Raw genomic sequence first — 12,493 nt, 5'->3', positions numbered from 1 at the left:
CCTGCTTTTTGACTGCCAATAGGGGTTTCATCGGGGTTTCAACCGGTGAGTTATCTGGACGTTGCATTGGCTTGTAAGGATTGCATATACATATAAGTTGGATTTAGCCGATGGCAATAAAGATTTAATTGTTTAATATAATCTTTTGGATTTTATGGCATCGGACCTCCTGCCGATGTATGCTTTAACCTTCGGATCAATGCTTATTCCATCATATTATTATCAGCCGATTGGTTTATACTGGATTATATTGTTATCTTATTACATCATCATCAGCCGATTGCCTTTATATCATTATCTACATTGGACATATAGCCGATTGCTTACACCCTATCGCTATCGGCTGGTATTGGCATCGGCTATTATCGGCTATCGGCTGGAACTACTCCATCCGCTTGTCAGCCGATCGGCTGTTTTGATCTACTATTTGCATATCTTGTCAGTTGCAGGATCAAACTGACTGGCACGCCCGCATCTCATCAACCTTTGGACCTGCACTGGAGTTAAGCAGATCTCCCAGGCCGGTGTGTTCGATTTTTTCGTCAACACAAGGCCCTCGAGGCGGCGAAGCTCGATTGGGCTCGCCGGCCACCTCTCTACCGCCGCCGGCCTATCCCCTCTTTGCAACGGAGGCAGCGCCCGCGACGAAGCGGAGGAAGGCACGGCCGCAGGCTGGGGCTGGTTGTCGCGCATGGCGTCGGCCGCCGTCTCGCTGCTGCCGCTGCCTCCTCCACCGCATCCTGCCAGCAGCATGAGCTTCCGCCGTCGCTCGCCTCCTCCACTGCCTGCCTCGCCGCCCTGCCCCGCCGCTCGCCTCCCCACGCTCGCTGCCTCCGCCGCCGCTGCCTCCTCCGCCACGCTCGCTGCCTCCGCCGTCGCCGACCGCCCACGCCGACCGCCCATCCCCGCGCCGTCCTCGCCGACCGTCCTTGCTGTGCGCGCAGCACGAGCCGCGCAAGAGAGAAAAGAGCGAGAGAGAGAGAATAGAGAGAGAGGAAGGAAAGAAGAGTATAGCAGGCGGATCCCACAATTTTTTATTTAAAAAACGCTGACTAGATTGCCACGTGTGTGCCACGTTGGACAAAACCGCTCTGAATTAGTTCGAGGGGGGTAATTCGTCCGGTTTGCATAGTTGGGGATGAAGAATGTCTAGTTTTGTGGTTCAGGGGGGTAATTTGGACGACTGAGATAGTTCGGGGGAGGGGTAATTCATACTTTTTCCAAATTAAAGCCCACTGTCCCCTGCTCTATCAATATATACGATATATATGTGACAAAGGTTTTACCCTCTTTACGAAAGAAAAGACCCAGCTTAATATGTAAACTATTGAGTGTGTTATTGCCATTTTCTACTTACTATATGGATAAATTAGAAATGAACTCAACAAACAAATGATCTAAACAATATAATACAATATAAGAATATATTATAAGAAAATTCTTTTTTCAAAATTGGAACAATTTATAATTTGGTGAATAAGTTAAAAAGAACCAGGCTTACCTGTCGGAGCGATTTGATCACGATGACCTCGTCAATTACAGGATATATCGGCAGCGTTGTTTTAAAGGTGCTCGTAGGATTAGGATATGTGTGTTTGTATTTATAAAGATGAGTATATGTGTCTGTACCGCGTGTGTTTTTTTTTTTTTTTTTTAGAAAAAAAACAGGTTCAAGTTAGGGTCAATGGGGTCCGACCGAACCGTGCCAGATTATATGGACATTGGTCAATCAAGGCCTAATTCGATCGTTTGAGAGAGAGGGAGTCAAGGGCTAACCAGTTAACGTTTCCATGCATCTTTTGGATTCAACTTGGATCCTTCTCCCATATGTATCCTTTCTACTGGTGGTGGACGATCGATTCTCTACGGTTTGCGCCTAACATTGGACAAATTTAAAGTCCTCTTGCAGAGATATAGCTCTACTCGCATCGATTGCAATTTCATACTTGACTATTCACTTTAGATAGTACTTGACTCACTTTTGCCAAATTAATATTTGTAAACTTTTGACAGGAAAACCGGGTGCTAATTAATTGCAATTGGACAACTTGCCATCAGCTGTGGTACGTTTTTGTTCTTCATTCCCATAAACTACAGCAGCAGCTCTTCATAAAAAACTGTGATTAGTGAGAGCAGCACAGATTGACAAATTAACTGAGAGCACAATGTAATTAACGACATCCTATATGGTGAGTAGAAACATATATAGCATATGTAGGGAAGTGGAGTAGCATAGTTAAGTGACTGATCTCCTGATTTCCATGTGGAATTAATGTTGACTCTTAATAAGTGTTCATGTATGCAGAACAAAAACAGTAGTGGTACTTGATCATTAACTTATATATGCTGCCTAATCTACCTACCTATCTACCTAACTTAGGACTAACTACTATTAGCTGTTTGCACTACAATTATATGGAGTACTTGTTGGTAGTACGTACCATACATGCACATACATGGATTAATTGTACATGTCCCGATAAGCAAGATAGGTGATGAACATATCTTGACGCTAATTCTCTCATCGATGGACTTATTGAACTACTGTACAATACAGCAAATTAACGTGCGTGCACTTAATTTATTAGCTAATTCAATACAGATCGATTGCTTCAGTGATCTGGAGAAACAGGCAATGAACAGGTAGCTAAATTGATTATCCGATCTGATCCTCTTAATTTGCAACTGAGCTGATTGGGCCCATCTTGAGTTCAGTTCGGTTAATGCAGGCCTTGCCCCTCTAACTTAATTTAAGTCGCAGCAGACCGAAGGCCCATTTCAAAAGGAGGTTGGGCTTCCTTTAAGCCCATTACACCGCCTCCTTACTCAATTCCGGCCGCTCTAGCTCAACCCCTTCTAATCTCCAGTCTAATCGATGCTGATTTAAAAACTTAAGGGTGTGTTTGGATAATGGGAAATGAAGAGTAGGATTGTGATTGGGAAATGAATAAAGGGTTAGGATTAAATGGAAGAGGGAGAATGAATGGTTAGTATTTAAAGATACCTTTTGATGGGTGGGAAATCATTTTCCAATCCCATTATCCAAACAATACCTAAGGGTTTTGATAAGAGTATAAGTGCAAAACAGAGAAATATAAAAAACATGTGAAAAATATAAGAATGGCAACTTTGACTAGACAATTGTAGGAAAAGAACACCGTAATTAGAGGAGGAAATAAAGACTATAAAACCTCATATTAACATTCCTCAGTTTTTTTGTCTTCATTTCAAAGCACGAATTACATAGAAACATTTTTATATAGCATTTTCTTGTCTGTTGTAGCATTCAATTCCTGTGGAAGACCACGGCAACAATACATGGATCGAATGTATATATATACTTGATGTTGCTTTGTTCCCAATTCTAAAAGCAAGACATGCATATGTGCCACACAATTAATGAACAGTCTCTGTCATAGGGCCGGGCTACATGTGTATTATGCTATATATCTGCCAGCTGCCACGTCTTACTTATATTTTCGTCATCTATCGATTCGGTTGCTGCAACTTGCAAGCAACGACGATCGAGTAATTAACTTTGTTCAACATAATCATGCATGTTTACACTCACCTCATCTTCATTAATTATTATTAACAACACGTTTTGTTCACGATCGATCGATCAAAGGAGGATTAGCTATGACGTACGTTGCAAATTGGGTATCAGTTCTTGACTTTACGCCTTCCCAAAACAATGTGTGATTCGTCCTGCTACGCCTACGCGTTTTGCATTGCATGCTGCTGTCGTCGTCGTCGTTGCTTCTCAATTCCATCAGCACCTAGCAGTTGATCTCTTCAAGCCACATTATTTTCCTTCTCTTTTTTTTCTTTTTTGTTCGATACAACAATAACATATATGCTTTTCTATTTCTTCCAGCGCATGCATGTCCATGTCCATTCCTTCACGCCTTGCACAATCTCCATTGATCACCAATTCACCGGAGCAAATTAATTGAGCTATCTAGCTAGCTGCCTGTCCAAGAACAATCCAGTGATCGATCGATCATGGCGTCTCCCGCAGTCGTCAGGCAGAGGCCAACGGTAGGTAAGCAAGCTGGAGAAGGAGAGAGCGCTGCTGCTGCCGGCGACGGCGGTGGTGGTCGTCCGCCGGCAGCAAGGCGGCCGTCGCTGTTGTCGCAGGCGCTGGCGTCGACGGCGAGCCTGGCGAACCTGCTCCCGACGGGGACGGTGATGGCGTTCCAGCTGCTGGCGCCCACCTTCACCAACAACGGCGCCTGCGACGCCACCACCTCGCTCCTCACCGCCGCCCTCCTCGCCCTGCTCGCGCTCTCCTGCGTCCTCGCCTCCTTCACCGACTCCGTCAGGGGCCCCGACGGCCGCGTCTACTACGGCCTCGCCACGCCACGGGGGCTCTGGCTGCTCGACTACCCTCCCGCCGGCGCCGGCGCGCCGCCGCAGCCGGACACGTCGAGGTACCGGATGAGGGCCATCGACGGCGTACACGCGTTGCTGTCGGTGGGCGTGTTCGGGGTGGTGGCGGCGAGGGACAAGAACGTGGTGGGGTGCTTCTGGCCGTCGCCGGCGAAGGGGACGGAGGAGGTGCTGGGCATCGTGCCGCTGGGCGTCGGCGTCATGTGCAGCCTCCTCTTCGTCGTCTTCCCCACCACTCGCCATGGCATCGGCTACCCCGTCACCAACAACACTACTTCTTCTTCTTAGTTACTTGCATCGATCAAAGTATATATTACTCCTATTTAGTAGTAATTACTTTACTCGATTTGATCCATTATTAATTACGGCTCAATTTTCCTTGTTTCAATTAATTGTGGATTAAGTAAATTTCATTAAGTATACTACAGTTGTGTTGATTAATCTTTGACTGCAATTCTGAAAGTTTTGTCTAAAATTAAGAAGCTACTAGCATTTGTTATGCGACAAGATTTGTCACCTGATGCACACCTAGCACAGGGTTTTCTTTGGGTAAGAGTCTGTTTGTTCTTAGGCAATTTCTTGCAAAGCTGGGTCAATATATTTTGCTCTGTTCTCTCAAAAAAAATAAACAGCTACCACATGATGAATATTGAAGCTCAACCGGAAACATAAAAGAACGAGAAGTGGCTTCGCCGGCGTCGAACAGCTCGTTCCATCTCTTGTTCACCTTCTCTGCTCTCGCGTACATGGTGCGTGTAAAACCATGTATGGTTTGATTCAGTTGTGATGAAAAATTGGCAAGTGCCGGATTAATTGCAAGGAAATGTGTGTGTGGATTAACATATGTATGTATGTATGTGTTAACTTGGATGCATCCTTATAAGTACAAAAGTACATACATATGTACTACAGTATGTGTTAACTTCTTTTAATTTGGTCGTTTCTTGGAAGGAAAATGCAAGCAAAATGATGGTCAGTAGATGGGCCGGGCCGTATTGGATGGGCTACACTGTGTACATGTACTACGCTAACATGAAGTCCAGTGTATCTAGCTTGGGCTGCAAATGTTAGGCGATTATTGGCCTTGTTTGGATTCTGAATTTAACTTGCATTTCGACATGTACGAATTGAGCTATGACCTAAAAGTGAAAGCCAATCATATCATTCTTTTTTAAAAAAAAATTCACCACGGTAGTTAGGATTCCAACAAGGGCCAATGAAGGTTTTGTTGATGTACATCCAAAAGTACAAATGGAGTGCGACACAAATGTTATACTTTTATGCAAACATTGTAAGTTGACATGTGCTAAGAATAGCTTATTCTACAAGTAGTTGAACACACTTACAGGACTGTACTCACGATAACATCTAACACTGATAATTAATTTAGATGGATACTGTAGACCTTGACCCAATGTTGTACCGCATGCATGGCTATATATGCAGGATGCATATATATCGACACAATGTTGCACAGCATATATATCTATCCTCAATAATTAGCAATTTGCGGGACTAAGAAGAGCTTCTCCTTCCGATGTATGGCCAATCCAAACACATCTGTCATATCGATATCCTCCTTCTTCATCCCTGACGGTAGCTTCCAGTTGAAACAGTATACGAGGTTCGCCAACATAATCTCGAGTGTGACCTTTCCAGAATGAATTCCAGGGCACATTCTTCGTCCTGATCCAAATGGCAAGAACTGGAAGTCTTGCCCCTTAAAGTCGGTGTTCTTATTACTTCCATCCATGAATCTCTCGGGTAAGAACTCATCTGGCTTGTCCCAGTAATTAGCATCCCTACTAAGTGCCCACAAGTTAATAAGTACACGTGTTCCTGCTGGGATCATGTAGCCATCAACGTTGCAATCTTCTCTGGCGAGGTGGGGAATAGTGAAACCTCCCGGTGCATGTAGCCGAAGTGTCTCCTTGATGACAGCCTTCAAGTAGACCATGCCGACGATATCATCTTCGGTTACCATATGTTGTCCTTTCGGTGTGATGCGTCTCACCTCATCTTGTAGCTTTGTTAGAATGTGTGGTTTGCGTGTGAGCTCGACCATAGCATATTCTAGAACTAGGTGTGATGTATCTGTACCAGCTTCAAACATGTCCTACGATAAATGGCACATAAATAATTTGGAGTTAAACAGTTAAAATGTTCCGTGTGGTTTATAGTTTCAACTATCCTTAGTTTTCTAAATTTATTGTAACTATATTTGTAATAAATAATGTTTATGTAAATTTTTTTTAATAAAAAAAAAATATCAAACGTCATGTCAAAAGGCAAGATGTCATACATACATTAATAAAGAAAAGGAGAAAGTATATATTTTGTACTACCTCCATCCCAAAATGTTTGACGCCGTTGACTTTTTTAAAAATGTTTGACCGTTCGTCTTATTCAAAAAATTTAAGTAATTGTTAATTCTTTTGTATCATTTGATTTATTGTTAAATATACTTTTATGTATACATATAGTTTTACACATATCACAAAAGTTTTTGAATAAAACGAACGGTCAAACATGTTTAAAAAAATCAACGGTGTCAAACATTTAGGGAAGGAGGGAGTAGAAGGAACTCACTATTGATATGGCCTTGATATGGTCTCTGGTGAAGCCATACTCGTCCTGGAGGGAAAGAAGGACATGGATGAAGTCGTCGTCGTCGTTTTTAGCGCGATCGCGAGCTGAGGCTACATGGTCGTCGATGAGCATGTCGAGGAGTTGGTCCCACCTCCTCCTGATCCTGATGGCCCTGGCGCAGATGAGCTTGCTGATGAGAGGCATCCTCGCCAACCCCGGGAAGTAGGCCTCCAGGTTGAACCCTCCCAGCAGATTGCTGTTCGCCTCCATCAGATCCCGGAACACCTTGTTCCTCCCTTGCTCGCACAAGAACTTGCCCGACACCGCGCGGCAGATGAGGTCGTTCGCGAAGAACTGCAGCGTCTGGCTCAAGTCCACCGCCGCCGCCGCCGCCGCCGCGCCGCGGAGCCTCGCCATCACCAGCCGCACCTCCTCCTCCCGGACATGGCGGTAGGCCTGCACCCTCTTGGAGTTGAGCAGGTGGACGGTCACCACCTTCTTGACGCTGCGGAAGTGGTCGCTGTAGGGGGCGAAGCAGGAGTCCAGCGCCCCGTACATGATGATGTCGGTGACCATGGAGCGCGGCCGCGACGCGAAGGCGAGGTCGTGGGTGCGGAGGACGGCCTCGGCTGCGCGCGGCGAGGAGACGACCAGGGTGGGGACGGAGCCGAGGCGGACGAGCATGAGGCCGTCGCGGCCATGTTTGGCGGCGAGGTCTCGGAGGGAGACGTACGGGAGGGGGCCGATGAGGTGCATGTGCCCGATCACCGGTAGCTTGAACGGCGGCGAAGGGAGCTTGCTCAGAATTAACTCACGAGTTTTACTATCCCTGGAACTTATTGCGGCTCGTGCAAAGTAGAACAGAAGAGCGAGAGGGAGGAGGAAGAAGAAGAAGACGGTTACCACTGCTTGTGCTGCAGTTTTTGCTTCTAGCTGCAGGATGAGCTCCATGGCTCACTAGATACATGCTAGCTGAAAGCTCCCAATAAGCTCTATCGTGTGAGCTAGCTAGCTTGCATGCAGTTACTGGCTGTGCTATGCATGTGCTGATATTCTCTTCTTGAGTTCTTCATATATATAGGCAAACTATAACACCATGATCGAGATGGAGTTCTAATTTATTGGTTGTATTGTACTACTTGAGAACGATTGATCTAGATTGTGCACACTATAACCATGAAATGGATGGAGTTTTAATTTATTGGTTGTATTATACTTCTTGAGAACGATTGATCAAGATTACAACTACGCCAGAACCGTTCATCTGTGACGGCCCACCAGTGACAGGCTGCAGTGCTTGTCACGGATGGCCGGCTTCACCTTTGACGGGTCTATCCAGAGACCGTAATAGGTATTTGATCACCTGTGACGGGCCAGAATTTACATCCGACAGAGAGTTGCTTTTGTTGGGTTCAAATTCTGGCCCGTCACAGGCGATCAAATAACTGTGACGGGTGTACTGTTCTGATCTAGCCCATCACAGATGAGGTATTCACCTGTGATGTGTGTAAAATTTGTGTGCCCGTCAAAGATGATAAAAAAAAATTCACTCTCATAACCCTCCCCTCGCCTCCCGGTTCACAAGCCCACGCCCATCCTTATCCTCTTCTCCTTTCTTCTTCTGCCTTGACCCTCTCTCTCCCTTCTTCTTCCGCCACCTCCCTCTCTCTCCCTTCTTCCGAGCACCTCCCACACCAAAGCCGCCGGGCGCTAGCTCTTATGAGCCCTCCTTCCCGTTGCAAGCCCAGCTAGATGCGTCTCCGACCGCCGGCCGTCGTTCTTCTTGGGCCTCCTGTGATCCCTCCTTCCCCTCTGGCTCGATCCGGCGAGCAGTCGTCATATGTCTCGTCCTCGAGCACCGGTGTGGCTGCAGGCATGACGAGGAAGGGCAAGATCTGGCCGCCGCTGCAGTCGTCCTCGTGGTTAGGGGGCACCAGATCCGGCCTCTCCGAGGTCGGGGGTAACCAGATCCGGGTCCTGCTCCTCCTCCTTCACCGAGTAGCCACCTCCAAGAGCTAGCCGCCTCCATCCCCGAGAGGCAACTGCCACAGCGTCCGCCTCCTCCTTTGAGCATTGGTCCTCGCCGCATCCTCCATCTTCGAGCAGCCGACGCCTTCACCATCGAGTACTACGTGTCAATGCCTCCCCCGTCATGCATTGGATGGGTATTGATCTATGTGTTTGTAGTCTTGTGATTTGATTTTAGACCTTGCAAGTTATCGGTACCAAGTTTTCGATTGGGGTGTGTCATTCTTGTTTCCGCATGATGTGTTGCCACTGGGAATTAATTGAAGGAAGGGTTGGATGACTGATGCTAGAAAAGTTGCGCTCTTTGGTGTTTTGTTTTTCTTGAAGGTGGTGAACTGCAAGTGTTTAGAGTTTCGTTGTCTTTGGTGATGTTGCTAGAAAATTGGAATCTGAACATTGCAGTTCTCAAGTAGTTTTGCGCTAGTTTGTTTTTATGTTCCTTGTAACATCAACGTTGTAAGTTCTTGGATTAGAAATGTAGTCTAAAATGTTTTGGATTATTCAGCGTGGATCTGTTACCGATTTTTCATTGTTGCAGCGGGGCACCCTTTTTTTTGTTTGATTTTTCACACCTGTGACGGGTCGACTGCTTCAACTCATTTGAGGTGACATAATCTGTGATGAGTTTTAATTATAACTCGTCATAGATGTCTCTCACCACTAACGGGTTGCTCATTACAACCCGTCACAGCCTCACAGGTGTCTCTCACCACTAACGGATCTTCACCCGTCATAGGTGAGGTTAAGTCATCACTGACCACTAATCTGTGACCAGGGATAAACCCATCAAAGGTGAGGATTTGGACCCGTCACAGATGACCTGATTCGGCATAGTGTGCAGACATCCAACTTGGCAATCAATTAATTGCAAGTCCCTCTCCATCTATTAGGTCCTCGTTTTGAGTGCGTTTGTGTACCCTTAAGGCCTTAGATTGCACACTAGGCTCCATCGGAATGGGCGATCCTAATGGGCAATCGATCGCTGGAGATAGGGGGCAGCGATCGATTCCCTCCCCCTTCCTCCCTCCACCTAGTTTCCTTTTTTGGCACCGCATTACTTTTCTATTTTAGTAAATTTATGCACCTAAAGTTTATACACCTCAAGTTTACACATCTAAAGTTTAGAGACCAAAAGTTTATAAGTTAAAAGTTTATATATCCGATTCAAATTTGAATTTGAATTCAAATATTTTTTTATATATAGTATTTCTATACATCTAAAGTTTATACACCTAAAGTTTATAGATCCAAAGTTTATAAGTCAAAAGTTTACATACCCGATTCAAATTTGAATTTGAATTTTATCTGATTCAAATTTAAATTTGAATTCAAATATTATCTATATATAGTATTTCTATACATCTAAAGTTTATACACCTAAAGTTTATAGACCCAATGTTTATAAGTCAAAAGTTTACATACCCGATTCAAATTTGAATTTGAATTCAAATTTTTTATATATAGTATTTCTATACATAAATTTTTCTAACTTTTTGTTTTTTAAAAAATTTTGTGGTGTAGAAAGAGAAGAAGGGGAGGAGAAAAGGGGAGAAGAGGGACTATAGGGGAAGGAGAGCGCGGGGTGATCGCTGGGTCTCCCGCGCATTAGCAGTTTCGCATCGGAATTGCTATTTAGCTTGGCTAGCTGTATTCCTATAGCGTATATATACTTTTTTCAGGTGAAACTTCTCATATAAAAGTTCTTTACAAAGAAGCGTGCTCTTGGAACAAATTAAAGCCGCGTGCTACACAACAATTCCACATATTACAAATTAATATGTACTGCAACTTGGTTGTAAAGTGACACGAGAAACACAACAATAGAGTAGCTTAGCAAGCGTCATCGTCGCCCTCTTGCCCTCCTCCTCTTTCTCCTGTACTGTATGTGGTCCTTGTTATATTATATGCTGAAATTCTATCATATATACAGTATAACCATGAGACGAAGGTTTTATCAGCTATATATTGTCTTTTCAATGGTGTACTACTTGAAAACGATCGATCCAAATTGCAGAAACCCAACTTGCCAATATTCTATAGTGCATGCATGTCCCTCTCCTTCCATTAGATAAAACTCTTTTAATCGCACGTCTACTCATTTATTATAGATCAATTAAATAGTTATAAATTGTTTTAAAAAATAACAAGATATATTATATATTATATATATTTATTTTAGTATGTAATATATTACCTTACATGCAAACATAAAAGTTCAAATTCGACCCCTACAAATTGTAACAAAAAATAAATTCTACTATATGTGTATACTAATTGGAGTTTAATTTATTATTTTTGCTATAACTTGTATTATTTGATTATGAACTTTCATTTATGTGAAGTGATATATTATTTATTTATCTATCTTGTTATTTTTTTAAAAAAAATATTATAACTATTTAATTAACATGTGATAAACAAGTAGACACCACACACGATTGATTATAATCCCTCTCCGTCCTTTAGCCCTCCTTTGAGGGTTTGCACACATATGTACGACGATATATAGCGCTAAAATAACAATTCCCCGTGCGGAGGCTAACAAGTGTAGATGAATGCTCTCACTTCCACATTTTACAAACGTGAAACTTGGGTGTAAAGTGACACGTACGTGCATGAAACACAATAATTAACAGAGTAGATTAGTCACTATTTTAAAAAAATAGCCTGGTCAAGATTTCATTTGAATTAAGAGCTAGATACTAGAAAGTATGGTTTAGCTATGTTAATTCAAGAATATTAAAATGCACAATTAATTGGTCAGAAATCTAGAAATTAGAGCTGATGAAAATATATTGCTTCATGGTCTGATGGTACGTATATATGCACCATGTTAATTAGATAATAGCAACGTTACAAAATACTACCTGTGCTGCCTTTTCACTGTACGTTACAAAATACTACCTGTGCAACAGTTGCGAATATAGCGTGTATTATTTATATACAAATTTGGTAATTTTTTTACTTGTGTAAGTTAAATTTAAACTTACGTATTTTTAAGTGATGTATTATATATACCTATCTTATCAATTGTTTTAGACTTTTTAATGACATTAAGATAACACACAAGAATGAGCGACATATCCGCTCGAGGGACAAATATACTTCCCGACCATATGCATCATGTATGTGTTATCTTCAAGCTAAAAAGGTATCTATAGGAAAGGAAATATAGAAAAGATTTTTTGTTTTCCGTGCGCATGCTTCCCAAACTGCTAAACAATGTTTTTTTTTTGAAAAAAAATCTGTAGAAAAGTTGTTTGAAAAAAAATCATATTATTCTATTTTAAAAGTTGAAAATAAATAATACTTGATTAACTAATCATGTAATGATGGTTTATCTTATTTTGCGTATTACCCTTTCACTCAAACATAGTCTAATAGGTGGACTGGTGAACACAAAACAATTAAATGTAACACATTTATATCTTCACATTAAAATCTCCATGTGAAAAACGAACGGCCAGAATCTTAAAGTACAAAA

At 43.0% G+C, this 12,493-nt stretch overlaps 2 protein-coding genes across 2 annotated transcripts; one reads left to right on the top strand and one right to left on the bottom strand.

Moving 5' to 3' along the window:
- Nucleotides 1-3,631: 3,631 nt before the first annotated feature.
- On the top strand, nt 3,632-4,814 carry LOC9272541 (protein DMP3). The gene is made up of 2 exons (XM_015793502.3): nt 3,632-3,785; nt 3,878-4,814. The coding sequence occupies exon 2, from the start codon at nt 4,006-4,008 to the stop codon at nt 4,678-4,680; it is 675 nt and encodes a 224-aa protein (XP_015648988.1). The 5' UTR covers nt 3,632-3,785; nt 3,878-4,005; the 3' UTR covers nt 4,681-4,814.
- Nucleotides 4,815-5,649: 835 nt separating this feature from the next.
- LOC4344451 (indole-2-monooxygenase) lies at nt 5,650-8,039 on the bottom strand. Its single transcript, XM_015793948.3, has 2 exons — nt 6,982-8,039; nt 5,650-6,508 (listed from the first exon to the last, which is right to left on the bottom strand). Exons 1-2 carry the CDS (start codon nt 7,930-7,932, stop codon nt 5,885-5,887), a joined length of 1,575 nt encoding a protein of 524 aa, XP_015649434.1. The 5' UTR covers nt 7,933-8,039; the 3' UTR covers nt 5,650-5,884.
- Nucleotides 8,040-12,493: the final 4,454 nt, after the last annotated feature.

The sequence above is a fragment of the Oryza sativa genome, chromosome 8 (assembly GCF_034140825.1).
Source record: "Oryza sativa Japonica Group chromosome 8, ASM3414082v1".
Taxonomy (NCBI): domain Eukaryota; kingdom Viridiplantae; phylum Streptophyta; class Magnoliopsida; order Poales; family Poaceae; genus Oryza; species Oryza sativa.
Note: the sequence above shows the minus strand (reverse complement) of the source record. Positions and strands in the feature narration are given on the sequence as shown.

Excerpts from the sequence above, each read along its gene's own strand:
- LOC9272541 (XM_015793502.3), top strand. The coding sequence starts at position 4,006 with ATGGCGTCTCCCGCAGTCGTCAGGCAGAGGCCAACGGTAGGTAAGCAA.
- LOC4344451 (XM_015793948.3), bottom strand. The coding sequence starts at position 7,932 with ATGGAGCTCATCCTGCAGCTAGAAGCAAAAACTGCAGCACAAGCAGTG. Across the intron at positions 6,509-6,981 it reads ATATCAAGGCCATATCAATA|GACATGTTTGAAGCTGGTAC; the intron begins GTGAGTTCCTTC and ends CATTTATCGTAG.